The sequence below is a fragment of the Megascapheus bottae genome, unplaced genomic scaffold (assembly GCF_031878675.1).
Source record: "Megascapheus bottae isolate mThoBot1 unplaced genomic scaffold, mThoBot2.hap1 HAP1_SCAFFOLD_262, whole genome shotgun sequence".
NCBI lineage: Eukaryota > Metazoa > Chordata > Mammalia > Rodentia > Geomyidae > Megascapheus > Megascapheus bottae.
The window spans coordinates 74,455-88,975 of record NW_028327449.1 but is presented as its reverse complement, the minus strand read 5'-3'; the positions used below and the strand labels follow the sequence as shown (position 1 = coordinate 88,975).

The 14,521-nt window shown below is 38.9% G+C and overlaps 1 protein-coding gene across 2 annotated transcripts; it reads left to right on the top strand.

The window, feature by feature from the left end:
• The first annotated feature begins 10,951 nt into the window (after positions 1 to 10,951).
• LOC150039822 (transmembrane protein 182-like) lies at positions 10,952 to 11,630 on the top strand. Of its 2 annotated transcripts, XM_090327577.1 has the most exons (2): positions 11,229 to 11,271; positions 11,410 to 11,630. In XM_090327577.1, the coding sequence occupies exons 1-2, from the start codon at positions 11,229 to 11,231 to the stop codon at positions 11,628 to 11,630; spliced, it is 264 nt and encodes an 87-aa protein (XP_090183703.1). The 2 variants fall into 2 exon arrangements, with proteins under 2 accessions (XP_090183701.1, XP_090183703.1); XM_090327575.1 differs by having other exon boundaries at positions 10,952 to 11,630.
• Positions 11,631 to 14,521: the final 2,891 nt, after the last annotated feature.

Below are 14,521 nucleotides of genomic sequence, written 5' to 3'. Positions count from 1 at the left end.
AAAGGCATATATGAAAAACCTACAGCCAGCATTATACTAAGTGGTGAAAGACTGGAACCATTCACCTTAAAATCAGGAACTAGACAGGGATGCCCACTCTCTCCACTTCTCTCCAATATAGTGCTGGAACCCTTAGCCAGAGCAATAAGGAAAGAAAAGGACATCAAAGTGATCTACATAGGGAAAGAAGAAAGTAAAGTATCCCTATTCGCAGATGACATGGTCCTCTACTTGAGTGACCCAACAAACTCCATTCCCAAACTTCTAGAATTAATAAACTAATTTAGCAATGTGGCAGCATACAAAATTAACCTTCAGAAGTCAGTAGCCTTCTTGTACACCAACAATAGACCAACAGAAGGCCAAATCAAGAAAATGATCCCATTCGTGATAGCCCCCCAAAGAATAAAATACTTAGGAATATACTTAACCAAAGATGTAAAGGAATTATTCAATGAAAACTATAAAAGCCTAACGAAAGAAATTCAAGAGGATGCTAGGAAATGGAAAGACATCCCATGCCCATGGCTAGGGAGAACCAACATAGTGAAAATGGCTATACTGCCAAAATTGATATACAAATTCAATGCAATCCCCATCAAAATCCCAAAGACATTTTTATGGAAATTGAAGATATAATCCAAAGATTCATATGGAACAAGAAAAGACCTAGAATAGCCAAAACAATTCTAGGCAAAAAGAGCAATGCTGGTGGTATTACAATACCAGACTTGAAACTCTACTATAGAGCCATAATAACAAAAACTGCTTGGTATTGGCACAAGATTGGCAAAAGATCCCTGAACAGAATCCCAGGGTCACAACAGATTGGAGAGACTCGATAAATGGGACTACCTAAAAATAAAAAGTTTCTGTACAGATAAAAACATAATCGCAAAAGTAGAGACAGCCAACCAACTGGGAAAAGATATTCATCAACAATACATCTGACAAATGCTTAATATCCAGTATATACAGGGAACTCAAGAAACTAATCCCCCCAAACCCAATAAACCATTCACTAAATGGGCAAGGGAACTAAAGAGAGACCTACCAGAAGAAGAGCTTAAAATGGCAGAAAAGCACATGAGAAATTGTTCATCATCTATGGTCATAAAGAAAATGCAAATAAAAACAACCCTAAGATACCACCTTACCCCAACAAAAATGGCCAAGATTTTGAACTCAGACAATGACAGTTGCTGGCAGGGTTGTGGAGAAAAAAGAACCCTACTACACTGCTGGTGGGAATGTAGAATAGTTCAGCCACTCTGGAAAGCAGTGTGGAGGTTTCTTAGAGAACTGAAAATAGACCTTCCCTACGATCCCGCCATACCACTTCTGGGCATCTATCCTGAACAGCATGACCCAAGATACTATAGAGACACCTGCTCAGCTATGTTCATCTCTGCTCTATTCACAAGAGCCAGGCGATGGAAACAATCCAGATGCCCTACTGCAGATGAATGGATACAGAAAATGTAGTGTATATATACACAATGGAATTCTACATAGCCAACAGACAAGATAAAATAATGGCATTCGCATGGAAGTGGATGAATCTAGAGCGAATCATGCTGAGTGAGACAAGTCAAGACCTAAGGAACAAAAGGCGCATGGTATCCTTAATATGTGGCTATTAAATCCAAAGAGTACTAGAGCGAGGACTCAATAACTGCATACCCAAAACTATGGATATGGTAATGGAAATATAAACATAACTATATAGACATAAAAACCTAAGACTCTATAGACATAATGTTTTATTTCAGAAATTAATGTGTTTCTATGACATACAAACCCTTAGACTAATTTCAATTAAGTTCTAAATACTAAGTCCAAGTGATTGTAAATATTCCCTCCTTGAACACTCGTTTGTTAAACTTGTCATTTAAAATATGATGTAAAAATCAACGTTAATAAATTCTTTAATAAAAAAAAGAAAAAAGAAGAATCCTAGATAGTTTTCCCTTCAAGTGTCCTGTTGCTTAAATAAACTTCTTGTTTAAAATGAAAAAAAATACAGAAAGAATAACAAGTATTAAAGAAGAAGTATTAAAAAGAAGAAATAAAATCATACTTCAGAATTCAAATTTTACTACAAAGCCATAGGTAATAAATACAGCTTGATACTGGAACAAAAACAGATATGAAAAACAATGGAAGAGACTTGAAGACACAGAAGTGAACCCACATACCTGTTGCCACCTCGTCCTTAACAAACGTGCCAAAAATCTATATTAGAAAAGAAAGGACAACTTCTTTAACAAATGGTGTTGGAAAAATTGGACATCCATATGTGGAAGACTGAAAATGGATTCCTGATGATGACCTTATTCTAATGTCATTTGAAAGTAGTCAAAAATATCAATGTAAAGCCTGAATCCTTGAAACTACTACCAGAAAGAGTAGGAAAAACACTAGAACTTATATAATTCCTGGATAGAATTCCAAGGGTTCAACAAATAGGGGAGAGAACTGACAAGAGGCTTTCCATCAGGATTAAAAGTTGCTACACAGCAAAAGATACAGTTCCTAAGCTGAAAAGAAAGCAGGGTGTGGTGGCTCACGCCTGTAATCCTAGCTACTCAGGAGGCTGAGATCTGAGGATCAAGGTTCAAAGCCAGCCTGGGCACAAAAGGACCTGAGACTCTTATCTCCAATTGACCTCTAGAAAATGGGAAGTGGGGCTTGGCTCAAGGGTAGGGTGGTAGTCCTGAGCTGAAGAGCTCAGGGGCAGCACCCAGGCTGCATTCAAGCCCCATAACCACCAAAAAAAAAAAGCCTAATGAATGCAAAATCTTTCTTAGCTATACATTTGACAAGGGTCTAAAAATGAGAATGCACCAGGAGTTTGAAAAAAACACAAAGAATCAATTACCCAATTAAGAAATAGGAAAGGAATCAGTTCTCAGAACAAAAAAAACAATAAATATATTTAGAAATATTCGACGTCACTGATCATAATGTATAAATTTTTTAAAATGAAGATTTTTATCTCATCCTAGTGAAATTGGACATCATCAAGATGCAAACTATCACAACTATATCAAGGAGAAATAGAAAAAGTGATCCGTATAATAGTATGAAAACTCACTGAAGTAATAAAATACACACAATGAAAAGTGCAGGGATATGTGGTAAATAATACCAAATATATAAAAAAGAGTTAAGAGTGACAGTATTTCCCCATAAATAGTGACATATCCTAACTAGTAATATGAGCCTATCTTTAAGCAAATTCCAAAACAAGAAGAAAAAAATTAACAAAATCATAGATTGATATCTCTTATAAATCTTTCACAAATATCCTCAACAAATTACTTATGTCACATGTACTAGAGAAAGAGAGTTTCAGAGATTGTACTAAGATTTATTCCAGAAATGGACATATCACACACATAAACACACACACACACACACACACACACACACGTATCTTCTAAATTAACTTCATAGTTATTGGCAGGGCGGGCTACCTAAGACCCAGCACACCACCAAGGGAGGCGGAGCTGTCCCAACTCCCACCCGCCCAACGGGCTCAACTCCCAGCCCTCTGACTGGAGACTAACAGGCAGGCGGACCCTAAGACTCAGCACCCCACCAGGGGAGGCGGAGCTGTCCCAGCTCCCACCCGCCCACCAGGCTCCTCTCCCAGGCCACTGGATCTGGAGAGTGGAGGGCGCTGGGACCCTGCCTTACAGCAGCAGGTAGGGTATACGGGAAAATAGGAGCCAGCATGTGCCTCCCCCCTCAATTCTTGAGCGGGGCATCCTCCAGCTGGGAATCCTGAGCAAGACAGCACCAAGGGGCCCCCCACAGTCACAGACTCTCTGACAAAGCAGTGGAAACACAGCAGGGATCTGAAGGGCCGACCAGCAGCCAAGCCCGCCTTCTGAGAATCAAAAAGGCACGGCTCCGCCATTGGAGCCCATGTCCTCAGCTGGGCCCCACCCCTGGGAACAGAGCGGTCTCCTGCTGGTCCTACTGAGAGCCCCTGGAAACTCTCAAACCCCAGACCCTTGACTGGGGGCCGCCCCTGGAAGCAGCACAGGAAAACGTCTGCCCAGCTTGCACAGACTGAAGGTCGCAGATCCATCCTATGATCCACTGTGAGGCCACTGGTTGGGCTAAGAGCTAGTCGTGCAGCAACACGTAAGTTTTATTCTAATACTTTCCAAACTTTGTACTCAAATACGCTACCTACTTATCAACTGTGGTCAGTAATCCTTACGCTATACCTCTTCTTCATTACAATAATATTCTTACACTCCTACGTTAATCCTCTTGTACCTCCCCTGACCTCTCTCATTCTATTTTTCTATCTCTGGTCCTCTGTTTGTCTTTCAACCCTCATAATGCATAGATATAAACTTGATGGCTGTGGAGCAATACTGTATATCTAGGTGTTTAATTATTCTCTAGGCTCAGAGGGACTTAAAGACAATAGAGATTAGATTGAGAGGCTTATTGTTTTGGGTATAAATTGCTTATCAGTGGCTGTATTAGACTGGTCTGTAAGTGCACAAAAAGAAAGAGTGATAACACCAATCAAAAATTGTGAACATCTAGTGTCTGCCAGCTAAAGAGGTCTAGGTTGGTTATATCTGAAAAACTATAATTGTGTTTAGTATTAATCTTGCTCCCATTTTCAAATGGGCAGAACAAGAAACTCAAGAAAAATGTCAAATCAAGAAACAACATCCCCAACCCAATGTAAACAGACAATGGAACAGTCACTGGCAAACCTAGAGGAGAGTCTTCCAAGTGCTATACAAATGCAATTGATAAACATTAATGAAAAATGTGAAAATATAAAGAAAGAGATAAGGGAGGAAGCCATAGCTAAACAAGAGGAAACCATAAACAAGGTGATAAGTGAAAAAGAAGAAGCCATAAAGGAGGCCATAATAAAGGTTTTTCAAAGAAAGATGGATGAATTCATAGAATCCACAAATAAAAAGGTGACCGAACTCCAACAAATGTCCAAAGAAAATAAAGCTACTGAACTAACCACTCAAATGGAAATCAAGGAGCTAAAGAAATCCATACATGACCTAAAAGAAGAGATGCAAGGCATCAAAAATGAGCAATTAAAAGCAAGGGAGATGAAAAATAAAGTAGATAGCTTTGATAGTAGGTTAGACAATGCAGAAGAAAGAATTTCCGGGGCTGAAGATAATTTAGTTATTATAGAGAAAGAACAGAAAACGAGTCAATCCAACTCTAGAAAATATGAGAGAGCGCTTCAGGAGGTCCAAGATACAATTAGGAAGCCTAATTTAAGGCTAATTGGTATTGAGGAGGGTCTGGAGAAAGAGATCAAGGATATTGGAAATATACTTCAGGAAATCATCTCAGAGAATTTCCCAAATATCCAGAAGGGCAGGCCCATCCAGATACAAGAAGCTTTTAGAACCCCAAACAGCCCTGACCAGAAAAGAACATCTCACCGCCACATCGTAATCAGAACTGGATCAATAGAAACCAAAGAAAGGATCCTAAAGGCAGCCAGGGAAAAGGGATCAGTAACCTAACGGATCAGAATAACCCCAGATTTCTCAGCAGAGACCATGCAAGCAAGAAGTGACTGGAAGCATATATGTCATGCCCTTAAGTCAAATAACTACCAACCAAGAATACTGTACCCAGCTAAGCTCTCATTCATAACTGAGGGAACAATAAAAACATTCCATTCCAGGGAAAAGCTGCAACAAAATGTAGCAACAAACCTAACACTACAGAGAATTCTCAAAGATGTTCTATACATAGAAAACCAAAATAAATGCAATATAGGGAAAGAAATGGCACCTAAACAGCATACCATCTAAGGACCACAAGAACTGTCAAGACACAGGCCCTACTAAAAGCTTTTAAAAATGGTAGGAACTAATAATATCTCTCAATCCTAACTCTCAATATCAATGGACCTAACTCTCCAATTAAACGGCATAGACTTAGTTGAATCAAAAAGCAAGAGCCATCGTTCTGCTGTCTTCAAGACACACATCTTACCCAAAAAAACAATCATCTTTTGAAAGTGAGAGATTGGAATAAACTCTATCAAGCTAATGGCCCCCATAAACTGGCTGGAGTTGCCATCCTCATTTCAGATAAAATAGACTTCAAACTAATATTAGTAAGAAAAGACAAAGAAGGTTACTACATACTACTAAAGGGACCTTTCCCCCAGGAAGACATAACGATCGTAAATATTTACACACCCAATCCCAGAGCTCCGAACTTCATCAAGCAAACTTTACTTACACTGAAACCATACATAGATCGAAACACAGTGATTGTTGGTGACTTTAACACACCACTCTCACCTATGGACAGATCAACAAGGCAAAAACTCAACAGAGAAACCTTAGAACTGAACAACTATATAGAACAACTAGATCTAACAGACATCTGCAGAATATTCCACCCAGCAACAACACAATATACATCTTTCTCAGCAGCACATGGAACATTTTCCAAAATAGACCACACCTTAGGCCATAAAACAAACCTGGTCAGATTCAGAAACACTGAAATTATTCCATGCACGCTCTCAGACCTCAAAGGCATCAAATTGGAACTGAACACACATCTCCACCAAGGAAAACCCTGTAACTCATAGAGACTGAACAACACATTGTTGAATCACGAATGGGTCATCGAAGAGATCAGAACAGAAATCCAACAGTTTATGAAATTTAACAATAAGGAGCACACAAAATACCAACTCCTTTGGGACACAGCAAAGGCAGTACTCAGAGGAAAATTTATAGTGCTGAGTGCCCACAACAAAAAGTTGGAAAAATCGCAAACCAACAAGTTAATGTCTCACCTTAAGCTCCTGGAAAAACAGCAACAAACCAACCCTAATCCCAGTAGAAGAAAGCAAATTATTAAAATCAAAGCAGAATTAAATGATTTGGAATCCAAAAATCTATGGAAAGAATCAACAAAACAAGGAGTTGGTTCTTTGAAAGAATTAACAAAATTGACAAATCCTTAGCAAATTTTACCAAAAAAAAAGAATAGAGCATATCGAAATACACAAAATTGCAGACGAAAATGGTAAAATCACGACAGAAATTACCAAGATCCAGAATATCATGGGGGAATACTTCTCAAACCTTTATGCCAACAAATTTGAGAATCTAGAAGAAATGGATGAATTCCTAGCCAATATTAACATACCCACACTGAACCAAGAAGAACTAACCCAACTCAACAGGCCTATTTCAAGCTCTGAAATAGAAATGGCAATTAGAGAACTTCCACCTAAGAAAAGCCCAGGGCCAGATGGATTCACAGATGAATTCTATAAGGTCTTCAAAGCAGAGCTCGCACCAGTATTCCTCAAGCTCTTCAACGAAATTGAAAATGAAGGCTCTTTGCCAAACTCATTCTATGAAACCAGTATAACCTTCATCCCCAAACCAGACAGAGATTCATCAAAGAAAGAGAACTATAGACCTATTTCTTTGATGAACATCGATGCAAAACTTCTCAACAAAATACTGGCCAACCGTCTACAACAACTCATCAAAAAAATTATACACTATGATCAAACTGGATTCATCCCAGGGAGGCAAAGCTGGTTCAACATACGCAAATCAATTAATATAATTCAACACATCAACAGGAGCAAGGACAAAAATCACATGATTGTCTCAATAGATGTGGAAAAGGCATTTGACAAGATCCAACACCCCTTTATGTTAAAAGCTCTGGAGAAACTAGGAATCCATGGAACATTCCTCAATATAATAAAGGCTGTGTATGACAAACCCACTGCTAGTATTACACTTAATGGTGAAAATCTAAAGCCATTCCCTCTAAAATTAGGAATGAGACAAGGATGCCCACTCTCTCCATTCCTCTTTAACATAGTATTAGAATTCCTAGCCAGTGCAATAAGGCAAGAAGCAAGCATAAAGGGGATCCAAGTAGGGAAAGAGGAAGTAAAACTATCCCTCTTTGCAGATGACATGATTCTGTATTTAAAGAATCCTATAGACTCTACTCTCAAGCTCCTTGAGCTGATTCAAAACTTTGGAAGGGTAGCAGGCTATAAGATTAACCCTCAAAAATCAACTGCCTTCCTTTACACCAACAGTGAGAGGAACGAGGCAATAATCAGGAAAGCAACTCCTTTCACAATAGCCTCAAAGAAAATAATGTACCTAGGAATGAAGAATGTAAAGGACCTTTTTGATGAAAACTTTAAAACCCTAAAAAATGACAATCTTGCCAATGGCTATCTACAAATTCAACGCAATACCCATCAATATCCCAATGGCATTCTTTTAAGAAATAGAAGAGGCAATTCAAAATTTCATATGGAATAATAAAAGACCCCATATAGTAAAAACACTTCTTAGCAGAAAGAACAGCGCTGGAGGAATTTCAATTCCAAACTTTAGACTCTATTACAGGGCTATAATTATCAAAACAGCTTGGTACTGGCACAAGAACAGGCCTGAAGACCACCAATGGAATAGAACTGAGGACCCAGATATTAAACCACAGACCTATGGCCACCTAATCTATGACAAGGGAGCCAAAAAAATAGAATGGAAGGAAGACAGCCTCTTCAATAAGTTGTGCTGGCAGAACTGGTTAAGCACCTGCAGAAAACTAAAGTTGGATCCTTCTTTGTCACCCTGCACTAGAATTAACTCCAAATGGATCAAAGACCTGGAGGTAAAAGCTGACACACTGAAAACTTTACATGAAGGAATAGGAGATACACTAGGCCTCCTTGGCACAGGTCGAAACTTCCTTAATAAGGACCAAGAATCACAACAAATCAGAGAAAGGCTGGATAAGTGGGACTTCGTTAAACTGCAGAGCTTTTGTATGGCAAAGAACATAGCTAGTAAATTAATTAGGAAGCCCACAGAGTGGGAGAAGATCTTCACCAACCAAACAATGGACAAAGGCCTCATATCTAAAATATGTCAACAACTCAAAAAATTGAATCACTCCAAAACTAATCTCCAAAGTAACAACCATCCCATTAAAAGATGGGCCAAAGACTTAAAGAGAGTCTTCTCTGAAGAAGAAACAAAAATGGCCTATAGACACATGAAGAAATTCTCAACATCTCTGGTCATAAAGAAATGCAAATCAAAACAACTCTAAGATTTCACCTCACTCCAGTTAGAATGGCCAGCCTCAGGAAAACGAATAATAACAGATGCTACAGGGGATGTGGCCAGGAGGGATCACTACTACACTGTTGGTTGAGTGCAAACTCATTCAACCACTATGGAAAGCAGTATAGCAGTGCCTCAAAAGGCTAAATATAGAACTCCCCTATGACCCAGCAATTCCACTACTTGGCATTTACCCAACCATCCAGAATCTACGGCATACTAAATCCACTACCACAACAATGTTCATTGCAGCATTATTCACCATAGCAAAAATATGGAACCAACATAGATGTCCCTCGGTTGATGAGTGGATCAACACGTTGTGGTATTTGTACACAATGGAATTCTATGCTGCTGTCAGAAAAAACGACATCAACCCATTTGTTAGGAAATGGAAAGACTTAGAAAAAACCATATTAAGTGAAGTAAGCCAGGAAATTAGGCTCAATGGTTTCCCTCATTTGTCATAATCAGTAGAAACCTTGGGCTCTACTAGCAGAGATCTGCAATAGAGCAAAACCTTGATACATAAGGCCATATAGTATGAAGCTAATTGAAAGGACCTCCAGGATATTGAAACAAAAGCCATACAATGAATGACTGTTGTCCTTAATGTACTGTTATCTCTTTTTTGCTGTCCCTTGGGTATCTCATATTGTTACAGTATCTCACTTTGTCTTCTGATATATTGAATTTATTTGTATTTGTTTATTTGAAATTGGATAGAGAAGGGGGGAAAACCAAGACGGGGGCGGGGAAGGGTAATGGGTACCAAGACATGTGAAAGGGTATCAATGTATGTGATTTAATGCCCCTTCTATCTGGCAAATATCATGTAACCCTTTCATTAATTACAATAAAAAATAAAAAATTAATTAATTAGTTAAAAAAAGAAAATGTGCATTCATTTCTATTGGGTGATCTGTATGAGTATTATGACTCACATTTGGAGAATGCTATACATAAAGCATTAAAAGAAAGAACAGACCAGGCTTTTTCATTTAATCCAGAAAACAACATATTCTTTAGAATTTTTTCAATTCATTGACATTTAGGATGGCGATTGAAAACACCTTGTGTAAGGTCTTTGAGCTGTTATACAATCTATAACACAATATATTATTCAGTAAATGATTAAAGTCCTTTTATACTTTTGAGAAATATACCATTAGGGATAGTCTTGATTTCCCAAGCATATATTTGAATATCCAAATGATGAATTAGGATTCCAAATATTCTTTTCTACTCCCTAAAATGTCCAAGAGAAATTGGGAGGTTAATTACTACGTCAATTATTTGCCCGAGAAGTCACTGTGGTTCTTTATAGCTGTGATTTATATAACATCAAAGAGTGTCTCAAGTGCCTGTGAGGTTGTCGTTGTCATTCTTGACTAAAAGCAGCTTGTTCTGACACTTAAGGTTTGGTATTCGCAGCTGTCAATGACTTCATAGCTGTTGTCTCTTCTTTCCACCCAACAGCAATCATGAAACCAGGGCCAGCTCCTGATATGCCTCTTTATAGTCAGGGGAAGGTCAGCTATTTTTTGATCCCCTTGGGTGAAAGACAGCGCTTCAATCTGTTTCTTAAAATAGCCAGCCATTCTCAGCTGTGGGGCTGGATCCCCTCCAGGGGACAGCAAAGGGAATCCAAACCCACCGGCGGGTGTGAGAAGCCACCAAAACATGAGCTGCATCTAGATTTTGCCTACTCGGGAATCTTGTCTTTTTCATAGCTATTGTTGAGAAGTTAACTACTACCTGTTCATTTTCTTTGAAAACAAGCCACTGGATTGACAATGAAACTCAACGTGGCCATCTTCTTTGGAGCCATCTTTGGTGCTTTGGGGGTTTTGCTGTTTCTGGTGGCGTTTGGATCATATTATTGGCTTCTTGCAACCGAAGTGGGGAAGTGTTCAGATAGGAAATGTCACTTTCCACCATGAAGGATTCTTTTGGCGGTGCGGGTTTAATGGGATCGTGGAAGAGAATGACTCTAATGTCTGGAAGTTCTGGTACACCAATCAGCCACCATCCAAGAACTGTACACACACCTACCTGTCGCCTTATCCCTTCATGAGGGGTGAACATAATTCAACCTCCTATGACTCTGCCATTATTTGCAGGGGGTTCTGGGCAGTCCTGATATTGCTAGGTGTGATTGCTGTCCTGACTGCAAGCTTCCTGATCATCTGTGCAGCCCCTTTCGCCAGCCACTTCCTTTATAAAGCTGGGGGTGGATCCTACATCGCTGCAGGTGTCCAGTTCTCCCTGGTGGTGATGCTCTATGTCATCTGGGTCCAGGCAGTGGCTGACATGGAAAGCTACAAAGCCACGAAAATGAAAGCCTGCTGGGAGTTCACCCCCTCTGTGCTCTATGGCTGGTTTTTTTTCATGGCGCCAGCTGGGATATTTTTCTCTCTCTTAGCTGGGTTACTCTTTCTAGTCATTGGATATCATATTCAGTTACATCACTAAGCAGACTGTGGCTACCGATATTTTCATGGTAGATTTGAAAAAACCAGCATACTCTTTGTTTCACTCATTTGTTTTGAAATATCAGCGCCAAATTAATAAATGTACCCTCTGGGTTATCATTTCCTTTGTTCAAAAAGGTGCTAGAAGTTCTCCAGGTACAAGATTTCCATCAGAAGTCAATGCTAGTGAGGACCTGGTTTTCTAGGGAGCCAGGCAGGTAATGAACCTCCTCCTTATGGAAACTGGAATTCCTGTAATACCACAATATGGAACAAATCAAGATTTGATTTAAAGTCTCCATTTTGACTTCCACTCCTACTCATAAGTTTTATTTATTGAGAGAGAATTAGGAAGAATAGAATACAATTGTCTGAATTTATTATTTTTTTCCCTCTACTTACATAGGGATCTATGTACACACACATTCACTGACTCCTTGAGTTAAATAATCCAGCATTTAAAAATAGACAACAGTTCTTGATTAGAAATCACAAAGTTGAGGGCCGGGAGTTTGGCCTAGTGGTTGAGTGCTTGCCTAGAATGCATGAAGACCCGGGTTCGATTCCTCGGTACCACATACATAGAAAAAAGCCAGAAGTGGTGCTGAGGCTCAAGTGGTAGAGCTCTAGCCTTGAGAAAGTCCAAGGACAGTGCTGAGGCCCTGAGCTCAAGGCCAGGACTGGCAAAAAAAAAAAAAAAGAAATCACAAAGTCGAAGGAGCCACCACAAATAGAACCAGGAGTGTATGTACTTACCAGCTCCACTTTAGAAGTTGGGATACCTGCTTTTATTTTCTTAATTTTGTGTGTTTGCATGATCTTTCATCTCTCCTTAAAAGGAGCAAATCAATACACCAAACAATACCTAGGGTGGATGTGAGGTATGCACTGAAAGCTGGTTAATTATGAAATGTAAAATATATTAGAATATGTAAAAATCAACCACCTCAGCTTAGCACATAACTCTATTGGATATTTTTTAAATTCCCATTTAAAAATCATATTGCAAAGACTTTCAGCATGTGAAAACATATCAACAAAATGTGCTCTAGTTACACATCACTAGCTATAAAGTCTCCAAATACTTCCATGTGAAGATGATGATTGTCTTGCTTTAGAAAAGACCATGAAATGGTATCTTTCCCCCAGATTTTGTTTTTCCTGCTTTTTTGATCATTTCTTCATCTTAATAATAGATACATTAACATCTATAAATTCACATTTTCCTTTAGCATCTTGGAAGGAAAGCACTTAAGGGAAATATAACCTGAATTATGCACTAAAGTAGACACAAGACAAAAGTATATATATATATATATATATATATATATTCTTTTTTTTTTTTGCAAACCTAAGATCTGCCTTTGGTAGGATTGTTGATGGAAATCCAACCCATCTGGGAAAGAAACTTAGGTGGTGTATTGCCTTCTGGAAGCTTCCATCTTGGAGAAGTCTGGTGTTAGTGAAAGAACAGAGAAAAGCACAGCATGTGACTTTTGTGGTGGGTTCCAAGCTTCACTCTGCAGCTGTTGGGAAGAAGGCATGGCTGCTGTGACCCCTGGACACTGCTCGCAGAGAGATGGATGGCTTCCTTCCCTATCTGTGGCTTGACATGGAGATGCTACCCAAACCCTCACTGCACATCCTGTACTTTCTCATCAAGCCTTGCTTCAGCAGAAGGGAGCTTGGATTCATAGCAAAGGTCTCAGTTCTCTCATGACTCACGAGGACATCTTAGTGACAGCTGGGACATGCCTATGAATGCAACAACAAGAACAACATTTCTTTAAAATATCCTGGGTTGAACTGCCTTATATCAAGTCATTTCAGTGATATCATGAGTGTATTTTGTTTGTTTTTTTCCCCTTGTCTCCTTATGTTTCATTTTTATATTGCTTCAATTACTTTTTTGCTGCTATTTTGGCTGGATTATCAGAGAAATAATTATGGGGTTCTGTTATGCGTATTGACTATGATATTAAGTTATGGCATGCCATTAAGTTTTCCAGATGATGCTTAGATATATTTGATTAGTTCATGTCATCTGAACATACAATTCTTTTTCCTAGAACTTTGGAATGGAACCTTTTCCCAGAGTACTGTATGCCATTTAAATTTCACATGCAAGCTGCTTTTAGTAAAGGTTTGAATATTTATAACAATATATATATACCTTTTTAAATTTCCACTTGGGCATCTTCAAAAAATACATAGGCATTTGGGCCAAAAGTTTGGCCTAGTGGTAGAGTGCTTGCCTAGCATGCACGAAGACCCAGGTTCGATTCCTTGGTAGCACATACATAGAAAAAAAAAGCCAGAAGTGGTGCTGTGGCTCAAGTGGTAGAGCTCTAACTATGAGAAAGTCTGAGGACAGTGCTTAGGACCTGAGTTTAAGGCCCAGGACTGGCAAAATAAATACATAGAATTTCATTATCTGAGTATGACATAAAAGGCAATGGAAAGCCAAGAGCAAGTAATCCTAGCTATTCAAGAGCCTGAGGTCGGAAGGCTGAGATTCAAAGCCTGTCCAGGCAGAAAAATACAACAAACACTAATTTCCTATTAATGAATAAACATCAAAATAGGAGTTTTGGTTCAAGTAGTAGAATGTTATCCTTGAACACAGAAGCTAATGTATAATGCCCAAGGCTTTTTAATTCAAGCCTCAGGGATCACACACACACACACACACACACACACACACACACACACACACACACACACACATGCACACGCTGATAGAAAAACATGCACTTTTGCTATGTTGCCACCTTCTGGTTTTCACATAATAGTAACTGTCCTCATTCAGGTCTTTTTCCTTTCCTTTCCTTTCCTATTTTTTTACACTTCTTTTCTTTTCTGTTCTGTTAAACAGAGATTGACATGATTTTA

Bases quoted from the DNA above. Each gene is read 5' to 3' on its own strand.
- LOC150039822 (XM_090327575.1), top strand. From the start codon at position 11,229: ATGAGGGGTGAACATAATTCAACCTCCTATGACTCTGCCATTATTTGC.